This window comes from Balaenoptera ricei, chromosome 19, assembly GCF_028023285.1.
Source record: "Balaenoptera ricei isolate mBalRic1 chromosome 19, mBalRic1.hap2, whole genome shotgun sequence".
NCBI classification, from domain to species: domain Eukaryota; kingdom Metazoa; phylum Chordata; class Mammalia; order Artiodactyla; family Balaenopteridae; genus Balaenoptera; species Balaenoptera ricei.
The window spans coordinates 7,967,860-7,990,514 of record NC_082657.1 but is presented as its reverse complement, the minus strand read 5'-3'; the positions used below and the strand labels follow the sequence as shown (position 1 = coordinate 7,990,514).

Genomic DNA, 22,655 nt, shown 5'->3' with positions numbered 1-22,655 from the left:
GGCTGTCCCTAGGCCACTGGGTCCGACCCCCAGCCAGTTGGGTGCTATCCGGTCCTGCCTTCCCGATGTCTTGTTCCGTCTGGAACTCACTCTAGGTCTCTGGGGGGGATCTCAGGTGTGCCTCCCAACCTTTTAAGGCTTCACCTCAGGCTTAACCGGGGAGCCCCCCGTGTCTCTTGTCTTTCCACCACTGCCCGCATGATCGCTTTCTCACCATCGCTTTGCTCCCTCATCTGTGTCCGCATCTCCCGGCCCCCAAGCTCTGTCTCCGTGCCCCCTCCCGCTGTGTCTTTCCTGTGCCACCGCCTCCTCTCCAGCCTGCTTGGGCCGAGGCCCAGCCGCCCTGCCTGGCCGTCCTCCCTGGCCCCCCCTCTGCGGCTCGGAGCTGGCCCCACCCCCTGCCCCCCCTCGGGCCAGGCCTCTGATCCTCCTGTGGACACAGAGGTCGGGCGCCCGGCACAAGGCCCCTGGGGCCGAGGACAGGCCGCAGCACCTCAGCACCCGCAGAGGCCTCGCATCAGCCCGAACAGAGGAGCCCCCGGCAGAGGGCATGGGGGTGGGCTGCCCCACCAGGTACGTGTCTCCGCGCGGAGCCCCAGGGCGGGGGTCCTGGCTCGGAGAGCCTTCCCCCCTCCTCCCCCCAACCTTCCTTGCTCGGGGGTCTGCCCCGGCACCTGCACCCCCTCCTCGCCATTCCCCGCTCAGTGACACATTCCAGCCCCAGAGCGATCTCCCCCGCCCAGCTTCACTCCCCCCAGCTCAGAGCCCACCTCCGTTTTCTGCCTGTTGTCTTGTCCCATCTCTGTCCCCCATCTGGCTCTGTCACCACAGCTCCCGTCTTTCCGTTGACTAAGATGTGATCTCCACTTCTCTTTGCTTGGTTGCTGCTAGTCTGCTTCTTTTCTGTCCCCCTCTCTCTCCGGGCCTCTGTCCCCTCTGGATTCTTGTGACCCCTGGGGGGGGTCTCTGTCCTTCCCTCCATCTCAGGCCTGCCACTCCACACTCCCCCTCCCTGCCCGTCTCTGAGCTTCTGTACCCTCGTCTTTCTTCAGTCTCCACACCACATCCCCTCCTGTCGATCTCTGCCCTCCAACCTGCTGCCCAGACCCCCCTAGTGAGCGGGGGGGGCTTGTGAGGGGACAGCCCAGGGTCTCAGGGAGCGTGTGAAAGCGCTTCTGGGCGGAGGGGGCGCGGCACCTGGGGCGGGGCTTCTCAGCCCTAGATTAGACAGTGACTTTGACGTGAAGTTGATGCACCTTAAGCCCCGTGTCGCCTTTATATGGAAACATTAAGCTGCTCTCCCAGGTCAGGGGGAGGTGGGGGGGAGGGCTTCAGGCTCTGGATCCTCTCTGCTGGGGTCCTGCCGTTGCTGGTGGGAGGTGTGTGTGCCCTGAGGCCGAGTCCCATGTGCTGCCTCTGAACTGGACTGTGTTGGATGCAGACGGGACCCCTGGAGGTGAAGGCCCCTCCTGTCTGCTTTATGAAATGGACAAGATCACATCTGCCTCACGGGGCTGAGGGTGGCACAGGAGGATTTAGTAAAGCAGAGTCCTGGGCTGGAAAGGCTCAGGACCCAAACCAGCAGCCCACCCCTGGCACTCCGTGGGTCTGGCCAGGTCTCAGCCCACTCCCCAACCTGTGAACCGGAGTGATGACCTTGACCTCCCAGCATCCTGAGCAGCCAAGGTGAGCGGCGGGGTCTGGTGGAGAGCAGTGGGCGGGCTGTAGACATCTGGTGAGCTTGGCAAGGCCCGGGACATCGGTGCTCAGGAAATAGGAGCGTGCGATTAGGTTGTCTGTGGTCCAGTCTGTCACTCAGGCTTTGGCACCAAGAAGGCTGGATGGGAGTTCAGGGTTTGCTGTTCCTTGGCTGAGGGACCTGGGACAAGGGATGGACCTCAGCGCCTCAGTTTGCTTTACTGTGAGAAGTAAAGTCCCCACATCCAAGGGTTGTGGTCAAAGATGGGTGACTGGGTGTGAGGAGGCCCCGCCGGTCCCCCGCGGCCCCTCCCCCATCATGTCATCAGGTGGCCCCTGAGAGGAGACTAGTGCATAGTGGGGACTTCCAGGCAGGAGAGAGCTGCAAATGTTGAGGTCAGAGCCTGGATCCTGACCTCAGACCTGCCCCCTTCAGCGACGAGTCTCGGTTTCCCCTTTTTGGAAGAACAATCTCTAATGCCCAGAATAGTTGAGGCTGAAAAAAAGAGAGTTGGGGCACATCGTGGGCGCTGAACACAGCCAGGCGCGGTCCACTCTGACGTGAGCCTCAGCTTTGCCTCTGCAGAATGGGCTTAAGAAAATCCCACGTGGCGGAGCTGTCTGGGTGGTCACGGACAGCAGGTGCAGAGTTCTGGGGGCGGGGGGCGGGGCAGGGGAGTGGGTACCTGTTGATGTTGAACTTGACATCAACTAACAACTCACTCTCCTTGGAGTGAGTGCCCCCAGCCCTGCTAAGAAGCCCATGAGGATCCCCAGAGCCTGGCACAGGGGGCTCATAGTACCTAGGTGCTTGGTAGGTATTGATGGAACTGATGTGCAAAAACATTTAACCCCTAGCCCAGACAGGTCCCGGAAGTCCCTCCACCACAGGGCCAGATGTTAACCCTGCAGCTGCTGGAGGGCAATGAGGTCTGCAGGTCCATGCCTGGCCCCTCCGCTCTTCCTCTCCCTCCCCATAGTTCAGCTGCTAAGATTCCCTCCATTTCTCAGATGAGGGAACTGAGGCTCAGAAAGGGATGTGACTTGCCACCAGCCATATAGCTAGTAAGTGCCCGAGCTGGGATTCAACGTACAACTGCCTGATTCAAAAGCCCGAGTTCTTTCTTCTGGATTCCTCTTCCTTTCAAGGTGTGTGTTGTTGTTTTTTTAAATCCCCATTCCACAGATGAGCAAACTGAGGCTCCAGAAAATGAAGCCAGTGGTCCCAAGGCACACAGTGGGTCAGCAACTGAGCCAAGATTGGGCCCTGGGTCTATATGACTGAAAGACCCTTCCTGACCTTGATGAAATCTAATTTCCCCATTTTACAGCTGAGGAAACTGAGGTTTAGAAAGGTTTCCCCATGATCTGAGAGTCAGGGCCAAGCCTGGGTTTTATGGTATGTTTTTGTTTTTTGTAACAGCTTCATTGAAATATAACCCACATCCCATACAATTCACACATTAAAGTGTACACTTCAGTGTTTTTTTGGTATATTCAGAGTTGTGCAACCATCACCACAATCAATTTTAGAACATTTTCATCACCCCACTAAGAAACCCCATTCCTCTGGCTATCGCTCCCCCATCTCCCCATCTCCCCAGTCCTGGGCACCACTAGTCTTATTTCTCAGTTTACAGATTTGTCCATTTTGGATATTTCATATAAATGGAATTACACAATATATGGTCTTTAGTGATTGGCTTCTTTCACTTCGCATGTGTTTTCAAGTTTCATCCATGTTGTAGCATGTATCATGTCATTTTTTAAAAAATTACTGGGTAGTATTCCACTGTGTGGATAGACCACATTTTATTTATTCATTCATCAGTTGATGGATGTTTGGGTGTTTCCATCTTTTGGCTATTGTGAATAATAATACTGCTATGAGTATCTGTGAACAGTTTGTGTGGACACTTTGTTGTTTTGTTTTTTATTCTTAATTTTTGGCTGCACTGCACGACATGCGGGATCCTAGTTCCCCGACCAGGGATCGAACTTGAGCCCCCTGCAGTGGAAGCACAGATTCCCAACCACTGGACCTCCAGGGAAGTCCCCTGGACACTTAGTTTTAATTCTCTTGGGTAGATACTTAGGCGTGGAATTGGTAACTCTATGTTTAACCATTTAAGGAACTGCCAGACTGTTTTCCACACCAGCTGTGTAATTTTACATTCCACCAGTAGCATAGGAAGGTGCCAATTTCTCCACATCTTTGTTAATGCTTTTCTGGTTTTGTTTTTTCTAATTTTTATAGCCATCCTAAGTGGGTATGAAGTGGTATCTCACTGTGGTTTTGATTTGCATTTCCCTGATGACATAATGTTGTCAGTTATCTTTTCCTATACTTATTGACTATTTGTACAGTTGACCCTTGAAAAACATGGAGGTTAGGGGTGCCAACCCTTTGCACAGTAGAAAATATGAGTATAACTTTAGAGTTGGTCCTCTGTATACATGGTTCTGAATCCAAGGATTCAACAAACTGCAGACCATGTAGTACTACTGTAGTACTTATTGAGAAAAATCTGCGTATAAGTGGACCCTTGCAGTTCAAACCCATGTTGTTCAAGGGTCAACTGTGTATCTTTTTGGAGAAATGCCTATTCAGATCCTTTGCCCATTTTAAAATTGGGCTGTCTTTTTCTTATTGAGTTATAAGGGCTCTTTATATGTTTTAGATGCAAATTTCTTAGATACGATTTGCAACTATTTTTTCCCATTAGTGGGTTGTCTTTTCACTTTCATCTTAGTGTCCTTGGAAGCACAAGAGTTTTTAATTTTGATGAAGTTCAAGTTATCTTTTTTTTTTTCCCTTCTGTTGCTTGTGCCTTCTGAGCTTTTGAACTATAGGTGACCTCAGAGCCCAGGCTCATCTCTCCCAGCTGGAGTCACAGCAGCAGTTACCACTTAGTCTTTTTTTTTTTTTTTTAATTTTTAAAATTTTTATTGCAGTATAGTTGATTTACAATATTGTGTTAGTTTCAGGTGTACAGCTGTGATTCAGTTATATATGTATACTTTTTCAGGTTCTTTTCCATTGTAGGTTATTACAAGATATTGAATATAGTTCCCTGTGCTATATAGTAGGTCCTTGTTGTTTATCTCTTTTATATTTAGTAGTGTGTATCTGTTAATCCCAAACTCCTATCTTATCCACTACCCCCCCACCCGCCCCTTTCCCCTTTGGTAGCCATAAGTTTGTTTTCTTTGTGACCGCTTAGTCTTTATTTTATGAGCATGGACTCCGGAGCTGGACTGCTAGCACTCAAATCCCAGCTTAGTTCTGTACCTCTGTTTCCTCATCTGTAAAATGGGGGTGATAACGTCTACATTGTTGAGGTTCGAAAATCTAAATTTATGTAAAGTGCTCACAACAGTGTCTGGCGCTGTATAAATGTCCGCTCTAGTTACTGTAGTGCTTGCTGTAACACAGTACTGATGCTATGGCTATAGTTGTGTTCCTGTTGTTGCTACACAACCATCTCCTATAGTATTACCATCAGTGTTTTTGTCTGTTTTTTTGGCCGTGCCGTGCGGCCTGTGGGATCTTAGTTCCTCGACCAGGGATGGAACCTGCGCCCTTGGCAGTGAAGGCGCATGGTCCTAACCACTGGACCGCCAGGGAATTCCCCCACCAGTGTTGTTGATGCTGTACTGTTCTGATTTTCCACCCATTTGCCAGATGAGGCCACTAAGGCCCAGGGAGCATGCTGGCCAATGAGCCCCCCCATTTCCGGCAGCCCTGACGTGGCTGCCCGTTTCTTGTCCCCGCAGGTTTGGGGCGCCCGCCCCCCGCTAGGCCAAGTGGAGGGGGTGTCCCCGCCCAATGGGCCTGGCCAGGGCCCTGCGCCGCCTGAGCGGCGCCCTGGAGTCGGCAAACAATCGGGCGGGAGATGAGGAGCAGGCCGGGCCAGAGCTGTGCCGCAACGGGTGGGCGCCAGCGCAGTCGCCAGTGGGGAGGCGCCGCGGGCGCTTCGTCAAGAAGGACGGGCACTGCAACGTGCGCTTCGTGAACCTGGGCGGCCACGGCGCGCGCTACCTGAGCGACCTGTTCACCACGTGCGTGGACGTGCGCTGGCGCTGGATGTGCCTGCTCTTCTCCTGCTCCTTCCTCGCCTCCTGGCTGCTCTTTGGCCTGGCCTTCTGGCTCATCGCCTCCCTGCACGGTGACCTGGCTGCCCCGCCGCCAACCGCCCCCTGCTTCTCGCAGGTGGCTAGCTTCCTGGCCGCCTTCCTCTTCGCGCTGGAGACGCAGACGTCCATTGGCTACGGCGTGCGCAGCGTCACCGAGGAGTGTCCGGCCGCCGTGGCCGCTGTGGTGCTGCAGTGCATCGCCGGCTGCGTGCTGGACGCCTTTGTCGTGGGCGCCGTCATGGCCAAGATGGCCAAGCCCAAGAAGCGCAACGAGACGCTGATCTTCAGCGAGAACGCCGTCGTGGCGCTGCGTGACCGCCGCCTCTGCCTCATGTGGCGCGTCGGCAACCTGCGCCGCAGCCACCTCGTCGAGGCCCACGTGCGGGCCCAGCTGCTGCAGGTGCGAGACTGTCCCGGCGGACGACCACGCCCCCTGGTGGGCGGGCCCTTTCACGAGTTCGGGGAGTAGGTGTCCTGGGGGATGGTGGGAGTTGTAGGTCTAAGGGACAGGTGTGCGTGGAGCCTGGAGCCTGGATGGGATCTGGACTACAATTCCCAGCAGTCTCCCCGGGCAGGGCCCCTTCCGCCCCACTTTGTGCGCTGAGGATGGCTCCCCGAGCTGCTGTAGATGTAAACCCAAGAGAAAGGTCTCTGATCATGTCTTCCTGGAGGCCTAGACTTCAGACAGATTTTGAGACTTATAGAGCTCCCTGTGGCTTGAGGATGGACCCTCTATCGAATTGTGGGAAATCCAGACCTGCGAGGTCCATGCCTGGCCGGTAAAGTCTCTGAACTACATTTCCCAGAAGCCTCTGGGGGCAGGGAAATTGCCCACCTGGGGTGATCTGAGGAGGTGTTGTAGTTTTGCGGGTGGTGTAAACCACGGCTCAGGTTTACGATTCTCAGCAGATATTGTGGTACAGAGAGAGACCTGTGACTGAGGCCAGACCCCTATGGGCTTGTGGGAGATGTAGGCCCCGAGGATGGGGTGCAACTCAACTCACACCTGCAGAGTCAGGGAACACAATTCTCCATGGCCTCTGGGCAGCATTTGTGAGAGACTTCATTCTCCACCTCAGGGGCCCAGACTCTCCCACCAGCCTCCTGCTCAGAGAAGTACAGGGCAGTGGTTGGGAAACTCTTGAATTTTAGCGTCTCACCAAATAAACAAATAAACAAACAAAAAACCAAAACAAACAAAAACCAACTACAATTCCCATTGGCCCCTGGGGCAGCGGCTCCTTCCAGCGCCCTGACGAAGGCGCCTTAGAATTGTGTTTCTAGAATTGTGGTCAAACTGCCCAAGCAATTTCTGGGGCAGCAGCTGCCCTTGCCTTGCAAGTAAAGACACTTAAGAACTCTGGTCTGGGGCTGGACTGGGGTGAGAGGGAGGACAGGGTCGTGGTGGGAACTACAACTCCCAGCAGCCTCTGGGGGCTCTGGGGAGACAGTGGCAAGAGAATGGGTCCCCACCCCACCCCCACCTCTGTCTCCTGCTTGACTGAAACACCAGTATTCACGACCAGGAGGGACACTGTCTCTCGCAGAAGTCTTTGGGGTGCTGACATGGCCTGGGAGGTGGGTATGGAACCAATGGGTAGATGGGGTGAAACTGCCAATACCTGGCCTGGGGTTAGGCCCCCACCCCACACAGATACAGAGACACACAAGGGGATGGAGGTAGTTGGTTTGGGGGTGTGGGTAGATAGCCCAGAGGCCAGCCTGAGGCAGTGGTGAAACATAGGCTGTTGGACCTAGATTGCCATCCTGGTTTATCTTTCTCTGGCCATATATTGAAAGCCATTTTTCTATCCCTCTCCTCCTTCTCCAGTTGCTGGTTGGATGTCATTCTTATCTTCTGTTGTCTCTTTAACTCCATTTCTGTATTGCTGATTTCTGTGGCTCTATGTGAATGTCACTCTGTCCCTCTCTTTTTCTCTCCCCTGTCTTTCTCGGATTTCTTTCCTCAGTCTTCCTCTGAGTCTCTGGGCCTCCGTCCTCTCCTCCCTGGACCTCCATCTCCCTCTCTCTGGGTCTCTGTCCTTCTCTCTTTCTGGCTTACCATCCCCCTCTCTCTGGGTCCCTGTTCTCCCCACACCCCAACACCTACTGGTCTCTGCCCTCCTCTTTCTCTGCATCTCTCTCCCCTCCTCTCGCTGTCTCTGTCTCCATTTATCTCTCTGCTCCCTAATGTCTGTCTTTGGCCACTCGCCTTTTGCTACAGCCTCGCGTGACCCCAGAGGGTGAGTACATACCGCTGGACCACCAGGATGTGGACGTGGGCTTTGATGGTGGCACCGATCGCATCTTCCTTGTGTCTCCCATCACCATCGTGCATGAGATCGACTCCGCCAGTCCTCTGTATGAACTAGGACGCGCCGAGCTGGCCCGGGCTGACTTTGAGCTGGTGGTCATTCTCGAGGGCATGGTCGAGGCCACAGCTATGACCACACAGTGTCGCTCTTCCTACCTCCCTGGTGAGCTGCTCTGGGGACATCGTTTTGAGCCGGTCCTCTTCCAGCGTGGCTCCCAGTACGAGGTTGACTATCGCCACTTCCATCGCACTTATGAGGTCCCAGGGACACCCGTCTGCAGCGCCAAGGAGCTGGACGAACAGGCAGAGCGTGCTTCCCACAGCCCCAAGTCTGGCTTCCCCGGCTCTCTGACAGCATTTTGCTATGAGAATGAACTTGCTCTCAGTTGCTGCCAGGAGGAAGAGGAGGAAGAGGAGGAAGAGGAGGGGGATGCGGCAGAGGCAGAAGACAGGGCTGCCAGCCCCCGAGTACTCACACCAACCCTGGCGCTGACCTTGCCCCCATGATACAAGCTGGTACCCCCCTATTTGTACCCCTTTCCCAGAGGTAGCAAGATGGAGAGATTGGGCCCTCTCCTGGGATGAGGGCAGGTGTTTCCTAAGACCAACAGGCTTGCTGGGTAAATTATTAGCTGGTGATGTTCTGCCACGTCTAGCGGACCTACCAATGAACATACTGGACCTTAATTCCTCTGAATTCTGTGCTCCGTCCTGAGACCCCTTTGTCAGCCCAATTCCTGAGTCTCCCCAGAGATAAGGGATCCAGAATTCTGGACCACCCAAGAGGCAAGGACTGGTATTTCTAGATTCCTCTAGGTGGCTGGTTTGGTTTGTTAAGCAGGATCATGAAATGATGGTATAGCCAACCTCCAGGGGAAGAAGTCATCTGTTCTCAAGCAGCAGCAGAGATGAAGAATTTGTTGGTCTGAACTGACCTAAGATTCAAGGGACTGTTTCTTCTTGACTCAGCCAACCACATAGCAAATCATTTTTTCTAGACGACCTAAGGAGGGAAAGTTATGGAATGCCCCAAGAATTCAAGACTATATTGATTGACCAATGACAAGGAATGTTGACTGCAAATCAGGAAAAGACTTTGCGGTTCCAGAAAACCCCAGTGTTGAGATTCTGTGAATCCAGATTGACCACAGAGGCAAGCACTGGGGATTCTGGAACAGCTTTGACCAGAGAATTGGACTACTCCAGAAACTAAAGAGTTATGTTTCTAGAATGCACAAAACAAATGGAGAGTCTGTGGGTCTAGAAGGACTAAAGTGACAGATTGGGAGTTCTTGATGGGCGATAACTCCAGACCACTGGCTCTAGAACATCGAACCAAGGGGGAGAATCAACGCTCTACATGATCCACAGGCTTTGTGTCTTTTTTAAGTGCCATTCTAGAATGTCCAAAGGAATCAAGATTCTGTGGCTCTAGATCGATCACAGAGTCAGGGAAGGATCGGCAATTCTGATGTCTGAGGTGTGCTGGTTGCAGTTTGCCCAGTGGAGTGGAGACTGTCAATGAGGATAGATGACTTCTTTATGGTTCTGTAATGCCAAAAGGAATCAAGGCTCCAGGGATCCAGAGTTGTCCGTTATCAAAACCCGGAAGTTCTAATCAGCTCCTAGAACTTGGCAGTTTGAGGAGGTGGACTCGGGACTTGACGGGCAGCATTGCTGGGCTGACCTAGAAGGTGAGGCCTCGGGTGAGACCCTGTGGGTAACAGGGCTAGTTATTGGGCAAGGGAAGGGAGAGGCCCAAGGCTGGTGAGTCTACAGTGCTCTGGAATCTCTCACCTAGAGATGTGTGTCTATTTCTTAAAGATGTTATACATATGTATATTATATATATATATAATATAAATAAAGATATCTATCTATTTTTTCCTGTGTTCCTACAGTGGGGTTAGAAATTGAGCTTGAGTTAGTGGAATGGAGTGCTTTACAAGGATCCAGGAAGCTTTACTCTAGACCCCAACTCTGCCTCAACTGACTGTGTGACTTTGAGCAAATCACGCCCTTCTCCTCATCTCAGTTTCCCCATCTGTAAAAACGGGGTATTGGAACTTGAAGTTCTCCAAGGGCCTTTCCACAAGGATGATTCCTCACTTCACTGAGGGTTGGATGGGGGTGAGGGTCCTGGAGATACCCCAGCTCTCCCTGGTTCTGGAATGCCTGGCCTTCTGGGGGCAACAGGGATGGGAGATGCTCTCAGAGGCCAGGTCTGAACCTGGATGTCTGAATGACAGGGCAGGCAAGGGGGAGTGAGGGTTGTGGCTCAGGGCCAGAATCACCTCCTCTCTGGTGCAGCTTGGGGGCAGGGGAAGGAGGAGGTACCTCTGAATGTCAGGGGAATGTATGTGTTTAGGGGGAGACTTGTCCCCCAGATTAGATCATTGGGAGCCCTGTGATGGAATGGTGTGTCTGGGAGTGTGCTTCTGGGGTACATAGAGGTCCTTGGATCTGGCCCCTGCCCATGCTGCTATCTACCTAAGTGCCCAGCAGGCTAGAAGCCAGCCGCAGAAGGAGCCAGTGCCAGAGAGGACACGTTCCCACCGCTGTGTCCCAGGATTGAGGGCAGGCACTCTCATTGCCCATCAGCCTGCCCCAGTGCTGCATCAACCCAGGTCCCCCCTTCTGGTTTCCCCACCTCCCTTTATCCTGCAGAATCCCCACATAATAACGGGATGGAATTAATTAGCTGGCTGCTACCCCAGCTCAGGGTGGCTGGGGTAGGTATCCGGGGCAAAGGAAACCCAGGCATGAAGAAGGGTGTTAAGTTGGGGGTGAAGGGACAGGAAAAGGGTTCTGTTTGGAAGGAGAGAGAGTGGGGTCAGGGCTGGTGCAACCTGGGTTTCTGCTAGGGAGGGCAGAGCTTGAGCCACTCATAAAGGTCACTGAGGGGATTAGGAGGCTCCGTGGCTAATCTGTCAGCTTAACCAGGTCCTGGCCTGGAATCTGTCCCCACCTGCCTAGCTGAGGGAAGGCGAGTGAGGACCAGGCCCAGACACCACCTCAGACCCGATAAGGGACCTGCCCGTTTCGGGGGTGCCCAGTATCTCCATCCGAGCCAGGCCCCTGCACCCGCTTTGCCTGCAAGGAATGGGAATGAAAGGTGCGGGAGGGGAAATGTCCTCAGATGCGAGAGGACTTGGAGAGGAGGGAGGATTTTAAGAAGAGCAAGAGTATGAGAGGAGGGGGAAGTGAAATGAGGCGAGTCACAGAGGACAGAAAGGACTCTGAGAAGGGGGAAGGAATCAGAGGTGGGAGGATGCTGAGGAAAGGGGAATTGTCTTAGAGCAGAAGAATGCTAAAATAAGGGGAGGAGTTTTGGGGAGAGAGGGAGGAGACTGAGAGGCAGCCTGAGGCAGGAAGGCGGAGCCTGTGCTTTCACTGTATTTGGCCTTCCTCTATTGTCCCATTCTCCACGACAGAGACTAAAAACCGCAGCATTTGGAAGAAAAAAATAAGTCTTTTGTTTCACCACTCCTTGACTCGGAAGAGGCTGAGGTGTATGGGGAGGTCAAGGGAGAGGGTAAGGAATGGGTCTGGAGATCGGAGGGGCCAGTACCCGGAGGAAGGAAGCCAAAAGAAAGCTGAGCCAAAGCTACTCCCGGTTGCCTGGCAACCGCTGCAGTCAAAAGCCAGCTGGGCCGGCTAGGAGGTGTGGCTCACGGAAATAACCGAGTTGTGGCCCCGCCCCCTGGCAACAAGCCCAACAAAGTACCGCCCCCTAGCAACGTATTGCTAGAGGCGGGGCTCGGTTAACCTCGTATCTTAGCGCCCAGAGCCCTTGCGCAGGCTTTTGCTTAGTCCCACCTCCATGCAACTCCTTTCCGAGGCTTCTCATTGGTGAGCAAGCCAGCCAAGGGCCTTCTTTAGTTTCGGAGGCGGGGCCCGGCCCCTGCTCGCACTTCGATTGGCCTCACAGACCGTCTACCTCCGGCCGGACATTGCTACGTCTACTCCTTGCGCGTCTATTCGCCCTGGTGGGCGAGTCTTCGGTATCGGAGGCGGAGCAGACGAGAGGGCCCGCCGTGGATTTGGCGGTGTCAAAACGAGGGGCGGTCCCTACTGGCGGGGCGGTTGGGAGGCGTAGGGAGAGTCTTTTCAGCGCTGAGGACTGGCGCTGAGGAGGCGGCGGTGGCTCCCGGGGCGTTTGAGCGGGCTCACCCGAGCCCGCGGGCCAACGCGGATCCAGGCCCGACCGGCGGGACCGCCCCGGACTCCCCGCGGGCCTTCCTAGCCGCCATGGAGGACGGTGTCTATGGTAAGTCGGGGAGGGGCGGGGCCGTCTGGGAGCGGATGGAGCGTTTCGGCCCCAGCATTCCGCCGCGAGCGTTCTTCCCGGCGTGCGCCCTGCGAAGCTGTTCGGTTCCGCCGTCGCTTCGCTTTTGTGGGGCACGGGACAGGCTTCCGGCGGGGCAGGAGAGTGGGGCGTTCCAGGCCATTGTTTGGGCTGAGCCTGTTTCCGGTGGCAGCGGGAAGGGGTGGGAGCGGCGGAGGCGAGGCCGGGGAGGAACCATTCCCTCTGGAGGTGCCGGGCGAGCCCAGTGCCTGCTGGGAGAGGGGAGGGGGCTTTTGGGGACGGTGGGGTGAGGAGAGATCTTAGGGGCTACAGATTCCGCTAAGGCGGGGACGGGGGCCTTCGATGCCCCGCCCCCTTCCTCAACTCTTGCAAGCTGTCATCAGCTTCGCCTGCCATAGTTACTTTCCATGGACCCAGGAGTCCGGACATCCAGACCCACAGCTACCTCGCCAAGAATGGAGGCAGAAAACCAAGGCCTCAGCTTCCTTTCAAGTAATGGACCGAAGTTCAAGCTTCCAGCCCTTTTTTCCCCACAGACCTAAGAGTTCAGGCTCCCAGTCCCCTTCTCCCCCAGGACTAAAGAGTCTAGATTCCTAGCCCTTCCTCCCTTGGACTGAGGAATCTAGGCCCTAGCCCCTTTTTCCAGTAGACAGGAGGCTGGACTCGCCTCCTCCTCCTCCTCCTCCCCCCGAACCTAGGAGCCCTGTCTTCCCCCAGATTTCAGAAATCCACGCTCCCAGTCCCCAGAACTGACCTCCCACCCCTGATCCCCTTTCCCAGAACCCCCGGACCTGACTCCAGAGGAGCGGATGGAGCTGGAGAACATCCGGCGGCGGAAGCAGGAGCTGCTGGTGGAGATCCAGCGCTTGCGCGAGGAGCTCAGCGAAGCCATGAGCGAAGTCGAGGGTCTGGAGGCCAATGAGGGCAGGTGAGGGCTGGGGCAGGGAACCTGGGGGTCATGGGGCCAGGCCAGGGCCGGGGATGCCCAGGCATTGACCCTCCACCCTCCGTTCTCTGTCCCTGTAGCAAGACCTTGCAACGGAATCGGAAGATGGCAATGGGCAGGAAGAAGTTCAATATGGACCCCAAAAAGGTGCTTGGGGCCACAGGGCTGGGATCAGCCAGGCAGACATCCAGACGGGGGATTCTGGCATCTCTCTGTTCCAGAAGTGTGGTGGTTAAAGGTCTACCTTAGGTGGACAGACTTGTTCCTGATCCCTGGATTCAGATATTGGCTGCATTTGTTCCTGGGCTGGAACTTCTGCCTGGGAGGTCTTCTTCCCCTTTTTGCTCATATTTTAGGGCCCAATTCTGTTGTCATCTAGAGTCCCCAGGAGGAGCTCGATTGAGTCTGGTAGGGAATATGGATAGTGACATGTACAGAAGAGGGTTGACAAGTGCCATGACAGAGAGAGAGAGAGAGGTACCAGGGCTGTGGACACTCAGAGGAGCAAGCCTGGTGGCATCAAGGAGGGCTTCCCTGAGGAGGGTATATTCGGGTCAGGTTTGAAGGATGAGTTAGTGTTCACCAGGTGGAAGAAAGATGTTTGTTCGTTCATTCAGTCATTCATTTTACACCCATCTCCTGAGGCCTCCCTCGGGCCTGCCCCTCTGCTAGGCAAAGCTGAGGACCCAGAGAAGAGTTTGACCCTGCCTTGCCCTCAGGAAGCCCCTAGGCATGGATACCATGATCCAGAGTGAGATATAGCCACCGTGGTGGTCCTCGTGGCATCAGGAGAGCCTGAGAAAGCCTTAGTCCAGCCTGAGGCTTGGCCCTCACAGCCCTTGATGGACTGCTGTCTACTAACAGTTTCCCACTTTATTCTTCTTGTCCAAAGCAATGGTAGTTTGTTCAGTCATTCAGCAAACATTCACGGACCTCCTGTTCTTGCCAGACCCTGCTTCCAGGGGGCTGGAATTAACCAGACAAAGGCAGAGGGAACAGTAGATGCAAAGGCTAGGACGTGGGACGGATGGTATTTGAGGACCTGGGAAAAGCCTGAAAGTAAAACTCAGCCCTACTCCGTTGAGGGTGGGGGTGGGTTTGGAGGCTCTGATTTCTGAGGATGTGGGGGGAGGGGCGTGGCTTTCTGAGTACCCAGCCCTGAGACCCAGCTCCCGCCCCCCAGGGGATCCAGTTCCTGGTGGAGAATGAACTTCTGCAGAACACACCCGAGGAGATCGCCCGCTTCCTGTACAAGGGCGAAGGCCTGAACAAGACGGCCATCGGGGACTACCTGGGGGAGAGGTGAGACCCGCCCCCTGCCCCCCGCCACCTCCTGCTTGGCCTCTCACCTCGGCCCCTTGCACCCAAATCCTCCCGAGAAGAGACTGATAGATCAACCTTATGACTGGATTTTGACAAAATGGGCTGACAGGAGTCTGGGGGAGCCTGGGACCTTCTGGGGAACCTGGGGACCATCTCTGAGCATCTGGGGGGTGTGGGACCTTTGTGGACATCTGGGCAATGTGGGGACCATCCATTTATGGCTGGGGACAGTGGAGAACATCTGTGGGTGGCATGGGAGCGTGAGAATGGTGTGAGACAACTGATGTGCATGGGAATGATGTGGACCGCTAGGAAGTGGGGGGGTCATCAATGGATATCTGGGGAGCACAGGGGGCCCATGGACATCTGAGAGCATGAGGGCCATCTGTGGACGTCCAGGGTGTGTGGGGACCACCTAGAAGTGTAGGGTGCCTGAGATTGGATGTTGGGAGTGTATGGGGACCAACTGTGGATATCCGGGGGTACCTAGGGATTTATGGACATCTGGGGTACATGGAGATCATCTGTGGATGTTGGGAATGTGCGGGGACCGTCTATAGACATCCAGGGTGCATGGGGACCTCCTGTGAAGTCTGGGAAACTTGGGGGCCATCTGTGAGCGTCTGGGGTGCGAACGTCTGAGGTGCACAGGACCATCTGTGGACGTTTGGGATGCTTAGGGATTGTGTGGACATCTAGGGTGTGTGGAACTTTCTGGATATCTGCGGTACAGAGACCGTCTGTGGGCATCTGGGGTGCGTAGGGACTGTCTTGGGAGTCTGGGGGTGTGGTGGGTCATCTGTAGATGTCTGGGGATTGTCTGGACATCTGGAGTGCATGGAGATGGTCCGGATATCTGGCATTGTGGGGATCGTTTTGTGGACATCTGGGGTGCAGTGGGATTGTCCATGGACCTATGGGGGGTGGGGGACCATCTCCACAGGGCACTGGGGGCTGGGAGACCATCTCCACAGGGCATCTGTGGAACCTGGGGCTCATCAGAGAGAGGTGATGGCCAGCAGAGCACGTGTTTGCTGCATTTCTCCCCACTGAATAGAGGTCCAGCCACACCAGGGTTCTCGAGGCAGACAGTCCTCCCAAGAGCCTTCTGAGTACCCCTGCCCTGGTGCCAGGCCTGTGATGGGGGCTTGGCCAAAACTTTCACCGGCTATAGGGGTAGCCTCTGTGCAGAAGAGGGGGCACAGCCTCCCCACTGCTTCGTCTCCTGTCCACTCCTGCGCCCACCTCCCCGAGCCCCGTTCTGCGCGTGACTTTGTCCCTGTCCTCCTAGGGAAGAGCTGAACCTGGCAGTGCTCCACGCCTTCGTGGATCTGCATGAGTTCACCGACCTCAATCTGGTGCAGGCCCTCAGGTGAGAGGGAGAGGTTGGAAGGGCAGGAGGGTACCTGTCAGGGCTTTCTTTACAAGTGATGATCCCTACTCAAAACAAAAACAGCAACAAAAATTAGGGAATGGATCGCCTTCGCATGACACCGAAGTCCACGGTGGGGCTTCCTCCCGGCGTACCTGTATCCAGGTGCTCAAACGGTGTCAGAAGGACAACTTTCTCTTCCTCTTGATTGTGCTCACCATGGTGTGGGCATTGCTCGCTGCAGACCCTCCTCCCACATGGTAGCAGAAGCCCCTAGCAACCATCAGACCCGCTTAGCAACCTTAGTAGAAAGAAGGAGGGTGTTTCCATATAAATCCACCAAAAGTCTCATGGCCGATGCTCAGTGGTCAGATTGGCCACAAGCGTGGAGCTCTCATTGGCCAGTTCCTATCACGGGGGCTGAGAGTGGGGAGGGGGTCCTGCCAGTTCTGGCATCGACACCCGGCCCCTCTCTGACGCAGGCAGTTCCTCTGGAGCTTCCGCCTCCCTGGAGAAGCCCAGAAGATTGACCGGATGATGGAAGCCTTTGCCCAGCGCTACTGCCTATGCAACCCCGGGGTTTTCCAGTCCACAGGTGGGGGCCCAGGCTCCTGGGTCCTGGGGAAGGAGGGAGCTGGGGGCTTGACCTCTCGGGTCCTGGGGGCCCATATGCCCCAGTCATCACCCCGACTGTCCAATGCAGACACGTGCTACGTGCTGTCCTTCGCGGTGATCATGCTGAACACCAGCCTTCACAACCCCAACGTCCGGGACAAGCCGGGCCTGGAGCGCTTCGTGGCCATGAACCGGGGCATCAATGAGGGCGGGGACCTGCCTGAGGAGCTGCTCAGGGTCAGGCCCCCCCCCTCCCCCAGCCCCCTCAGCCCTGTCCCTCTTCCTGCCACAGACCCTCCTCCTTGGGGGTCTCCCAGTGCCTGAGCTCCCCACCGGGATCATCGCCTCGCCCGTGGACGGCGTGGTCACGCCAGCATGTCCCTTTCTTTCCTCTTTCTCTCTCTCTGGCTGCCTGTCTTGTCTCTCTCTTTCTCTTTTCTGTCTCTCTCTGGCTCTGTGACTCTTTCAGGGTCTTGGTCTGTCCCATTTTCCACCTGCCTGTCGGTCTCTCTCAGAACCTAGCAGCTCTTCCTATGTCTGTGTTTCCACATAGTTTTTCTATCTTTCCTCCTCTCTCTCCTCCCTGGGGCTCCCTCCACTCTTCTGCCTTCTTCCCTTTTCTCCCGGCCTCCTCCCTCCCTCCCTCCCTGCACCATCCCATCTGCCGTCCCACCCATGGTCTCATTGGCTCCCTGGTTGGTGGAGCCCCCTCCCCACTGCCGAGTAGCCCTGGGAGGGTCCCAGGAGCCTGGAATTGCTGACCACGCCTTCGCCCCTCAGAACCTCTACGACAGCATCCGAAATGAGCCCTTCAAGATTCCTGAGGATGACGGGAATGATCTGACCCACACCTTCTTCAACCCGGACCGGGAGGGCTGGCTTCTTAAGCTGGGTACGTCCCTTGCTGACTCTGCTGGCTGCCTCTGCAGGGGGGAGGTTAGTGGGCCCCAGGCTCTGGACTCAGCTTTCTCACGTACCCGCTATGTGACCTTAGGCCAGCGATTCCACCTCTCTGAACCTCAGTTTCCACATCTGAAAAATGGGCCGAAAACTAGTTCAGCACTGTGTGCCGGGCCCAAGCCCAGGGCCGGGCTTGTATTCAGTGCTCCCTAACCCCTTCTGTTCACCCATACATATTTACGGAACCCCTTCTTTGTGCCAGGCCCTGGTTTAGGCACTGAGGACACAGCCAAGAACCAGCTCGCCCAGTCGCCATCTGGGGGGAGAGTGTTCACTCAGGATGCTCTCAGCTGTAGTGAACAGAAAATAGCCCAAGGGATTGGGATGCCTGGGAGCCTGTTACCTCACTTGGAGGGAACTCTTGGGGGTCCGAGGCAGACCGACTATGAGACTCTTGGATTTATCCCCATGGTGTGTTACCTCCTCATCAGCCCAGTAGTGTGGTGGCTGTTCTAGGGGCGTCGTACCTCCCCAGAACATCTCCCTTAGGCAGAAAAGAGCCTGCAGAAATGAGGAAACGGGTCCCAGAATACCCCGGTGGACTTCTCAGCTGGGTGGATTGGTTCCTGGTGGGGAGGGGAAGCACCCTGGCTGGCTTAGGTGAATCGGGAGCCCCTGGCCACGATGGGATGGATGGGGCAGGGGCCAGTGACCCTTGGAACACATGGCACCAGCAAATTCAGGGTTAGTTAGCAGAGGTCCGACAGGTACAGCTGGCTGAGGATTGGAGTGGTTCTCAACCCTGGCTGCCCAGAGATTCACCCAAAAACCGCAATGGCCAGTCCACAGACTTGTGAAGTCGGGTCGCTGGGGGCGGGATAGGCCATCAGTCATGTTGAAAGCTCTCCAGGTGGTCCCAGTGCATGGTCCAGGTTGAGAGCCGTTGGCTCGGAGCTGGGCCTGGTAGTAGGTGCCCTGGGAGGGTCAGCGGTGGCTTTTTTTTTTTTTTTTTTTTTTTTGGCTGCGCCGGGGCTTAGTTGCGGCAGGCGAGCTCCTTAGCTGCGGCATGCACGTGGGATCTAGTTCCCTGACCAGCGATGGAACCCGGGCCCCCTGCATTGGGAGCGCGGAGTCTTATCCACTGCACCACCAGGGAAGCCCCAGCGGTGGCTTTTTAATGGAGGAGCAGTGAGTGGCTGCCCCAGGGAGACAGAGAATCTGGTGAGGAATTATAGTCCGGCTTGGACAGTGAAGGCAGCCCGGACAGTGGGAGGGCGCAGAGGAAGCTTCCAGCCTGGCACAGGGTCAAGGCGGGACTTAGCTCCGTTCACATCTCATCATCCACACTGCCCCCCCCACATGGAATTCTGCTCCTAAATGGAGGAATCGCTTCTCCAGCCACAGTAGCAGGTCCCTGGTGCATAAAAAATGCGAATCACTCTTTCCAGATAACTTGCTGGGGTGGATGGATTCCTGCATCAGCTCCGGGGGAGGCCGACAGGTCTTCGGGGTCTGGGAGGAATTTAGATGATTCAAGGAGGGCCAAATGGTGCCCCTGGCAGTGAGTGGGTGGGAAAGAAAAGCAGGAGGGGCAGCTTCCTGAGGAACTGGTTCTCTTCCAAACCGCGCCCAGCAGTAGGAACCCTTCCCATTTCTCGGATGAGGAGATTGAGGCTCGGTCACTGTTCAGCCGCCACTGGGCAGAGGTGGCCTTGGACCCAGATCTCTGACCAGAGCACATCACAAGGTCATTAGAAAAAGCCACCTCTTAAACACTGAAATACAGGAAAGGGAATCTGTGGTGGTGGTTATATTCACAGAGATGGTTAATAAAAGTCATTATTACTGCAATTTACTCCTTGCGGGACCACCAGGAGCCCAGAAGCAGGTCACTTTGAAGCAGGAAGGTGTGGGCTGGAGTGGGTCTCCAGACTGGCGTCCACAGAGGGCAAGTGGTTGTCCTGAGGTCACAGCCAGTGTGTACTGGTACTGACATGAGTCCCGTGCCACCTTGGCCCAACGCCGGGGGGTTTTGTCTTCTGCCTTGTGGGGATGACTCCCGTATAGAGACATCTTCACCGTGGCAGTGGAAGGCCCCCCTGGCCTGGGATACGTCCTAGGGGTTGGGCCGGAGCCGGGCAGTGGCGCGGGGAGGGGCTCTTGGCCGCCTCAGTGCGGCTCAGGGTCCTCAGCCCCGGGTGGGAGAGGGTCAGGCCATTCCTCCCTCATGTGGATGTAACTGGTTTTCTTCCCTCTCTCTCCCTCCCTCCCTCCTTCTCTGCGTGTCTCTCTCTGCTGTTTCTGTCAATCTCTGTGCCACCTCCTGCGCATCCCTCCCCTCCCCAACCCTGCGGCTCTCGGGGGCACTCCATTCTTCCGCCTTCCCTTCTCGCCTGGTCCTGCCTGCTTTCTCGCTGTCTGCCCCAGGAGGTAGGTACAAGGCCGGCCCCGTCCTTGCTCCCCGACATGACACAAGGGGAGGGGGCTGCCCTGGCCTCGGGCCCATAGCAGGGGGGCTGAGGGCCCTGACCCGACTCGACAGACAGGCTTAGAGAGTGTAGAGCCGCACGCTGGGGGTGGACCGGTCCCCGGGGCCCAGACACCACGCCTGGTCCTGCTCGTCCGTCTTCCCACGCATCGCTCTTTCCGAGGCTCTGACAGCCCCACCTTCCCTGCGCTCGCTCTGTCTCTCACCCACCCCACCCCCCCGTCCCCGCCCTCCCAGAGGCCCCGTCCCCCTGTTGAGCCCAGGCCCCCTGCCCCCCTTCCCTTCCAGGGGGCCGGGTGAAGACGTGGAAGCGGCGCTGGTTTATCCTCACGGACAACTGCCTCTACTATTTTGAGTACACGACGGTGAGGGCGGGGCCGAGGGGCAGGGGGCAGGACTCCTGAGTCTGTGGGAGGCAGGGGCTGGGGGCGGTGGGGCGGAGACTGGAAGTCTGAATCCGGTCAAACTCGTTCTCTCAGGACAAGGAGCCCCGAGGAATCATCCCCCTGGAGAATCTGAGCATCCGCGAGGTGGACGACCCCCGGAAACCAGTAAGACCCTCCCTGTACCCCGTCCTGCCGTGTCGGGGGGTCTCCCCTGGCCCCAGGGCTGGCTCTTCCCAGCTGTCCGTCGTCTCGTGTCTACCCAGAACTGCTTCGAGCTCTACATCCGCAACAACAAGGGGCAGCTCATCAAAGCCTGCAAGACAGAGGCAGATGGCCGGGTGGTTGAGGGGAACCACATGGTGTACCGGATCTCGGCCCCCACGCAGGAGGAGAAGGACGAGTGGATCAAGTCCATCCAGTGAGCCTGCGCCCCAGAGTCCTTGGGGAGGGGGTGGCCGGGGGCCCAGGCCCTTCGGCCCTCACCCTGGGATCCTGCCCCTTCTGCAGGGCCGCTGTGAGCGTGGACCCGTTCTATGAGATGTTGGCTGCGAGGAAGAAGCGGATTTCTGTCAAGAAGAAGCAGGAGCAGCCCTGACCCCCTGCCCCCAACTCCATTATTTATTACGGAGCTGCCCTGCCCGGGTGGCCGGACCCCCGGGCCCTGGGGCTGCGGATCCTGGTTCCCCGTTTGGAAAACTCATCTCCTCTAGCTCCTCCCTCATTATTTGTAATTAATACGCTGTTGGTAATCTTATGAATTATTTAACCATTCGCGGCCTGCAGACCCCCTCATCTCTTGGGGCTGGTGGAGCTGAGGTGCTTGGTGGAGCTGGCCTGGTAACGCGTGAAGAAAGGGTGTTGTCCGTGCAGCTGAATGAACAGGGCATATCCTGGATGGCTCAGTTCTGGTTTCACCCGTAGCTCGCGGGGGTGGAGTAAAGGAAGGAGTTTAACTGGGTTGGAGTTGGCGTTGCATTAGAACTGAAGGGTGCTGAGAACGCAGGTGCGCAGAGCTTCCGGGACGAGGTCTGCCGTTCATTCTAGACATTACTTGACAGCCAGGCGCCAGGCAGACACTCATCCCACCTTTGCTCTCCTGGGCTTGTGGTCTTTGAGGGGCAACAGACAATATCTGATCGGCTGGGCTAGAGGTCAGTGGTGTCGGGAATAGGTTGGGACCAGTGTAGGTGGGGCGGGGCTTTGGGGCCAAGAGGGTGGGACTCTGGGCCAATTGAACCGGGTTTCCCAGCCACTAGAGGATCATCCTTTGGAAGACATTTTACACCAGGCAGGGGTAGTGCTGAGAACTGGCATTTTTATAACATCTCCTTTCCCGGGAATCTGACAGCTTACAGAAATGTAAGGACTGCGTTCTTTGAGGGTGAAACTTTGGGGGGTGGGGTACCCCTGAGCCCCAGGTCCAGGCTTGTCCCCCTTTGCCTTCCAGCTTGGGGTGTGCGTGGTGTCCCCAAGGAACAAAAGCACATGGATCCCGAGAGGGGTGTCGGGAGACCCCGTCTCTCTCCTACGTCCAGATCTGCAGCTGAGGAGGATTTAGTACGAGAAACCACAACTCCAGACAGGCCCAGGACCAAGCCCCTGCTGGAGGGGAAGCCTGTCGTCCAGGGCGTGCCTGAACTGCAGTTAGCCTCCGTGACCCCGAGGGATCTAACTCCTAATTGTTGAGTGCTGCCAGTGGGGTGTGGAAGATCCCGGGTCTCTGGGCCTTGACCCGGCCCCGCCCTTGGCCACAGACATCCGCGGGTGTGAAGGCTCCTAATCTGTAACAAATCCAAGGTGGTGCACCCATCCCTCCTGGGAGACTGCCGGACTACAATTCCCAGCAAGCTATGCGGCACTGGCCGCCCCACTGTCGGGAGAGCCATTCTGGAGGTCTCCTGGGAAATGTAGTTTCTTAAGACCCTGCTGTTGGGTTTCCCTTAGGCTGATCCTCTGTCCCCCACTTCCTCAGGTTGGGAAACAAGGCCCTGCCTGACTGCTTCCACCCCAGGGGCTGATGGGGAATGGAATTCCCAACTCCTCTCAAAAATCCCACGGAGATGGAGTTATTGACCCAAGAAAGTCATGGGAAATGAGGTCCCTGGGTCGGTGGAGGGTCCCACCACTGTCTTCCCCCTGTGTTGCTCTCCTCCATGGAATGAACCCG

The 22,655-nt window shown here is 56.1% G+C and overlaps 2 protein-coding genes across 3 annotated transcripts; both read left to right on the top strand.

Moving 5' to 3' along the window:
* Positions 1-34: 34 nt before the first annotated feature.
* On the top strand, positions 35-10,033 carry KCNJ14 (potassium inwardly rectifying channel subfamily J member 14). The gene is made up of 4 exons (XM_059904783.1): positions 35-573; positions 1,442-1,686; positions 5,476-6,235; positions 8,060-10,033. The coding sequence occupies exons 3-4, from the start codon at positions 5,528-5,530 to the stop codon at positions 8,654-8,656; spliced, it is 1,305 nt and encodes a 434-aa protein (XP_059760766.1). The 5' UTR covers positions 35-573; positions 1,442-1,686; positions 5,476-5,527; the 3' UTR covers positions 8,657-10,033.
* A 2,128-nt stretch (positions 10,034-12,161) lies between these two features.
* Positions 12,162-21,242, top strand: CYTH2 (cytohesin 2). Of its 2 annotated transcripts, none has more exons than XM_059906174.1 (12): positions 12,162-12,419; positions 13,239-13,386; positions 13,485-13,551; positions 14,588-14,706; positions 16,019-16,099; positions 16,582-16,694; positions 16,803-16,951; positions 17,495-17,606; positions 20,391-20,467; positions 20,582-20,653; positions 20,752-20,906; positions 20,996-21,242. In XM_059906174.1, the coding sequence occupies exons 1-12, from the start codon at positions 12,401-12,403 to the stop codon at positions 21,081-21,083; spliced, it is 1,200 nt and encodes a 399-aa protein (XP_059762157.1). In that variant the 5' UTR covers positions 12,162-12,400; the 3' UTR covers positions 21,084-21,242. The 2 variants fall into 2 exon arrangements, with proteins under 2 accessions (XP_059762157.1, XP_059762158.1); XM_059906175.1 differs by lacking the exon at positions 12,162-12,419 and adding an exon at positions 12,792-12,950.
* The last annotated feature ends 1,413 nt before the right edge of the window (positions 21,243-22,655 follow it).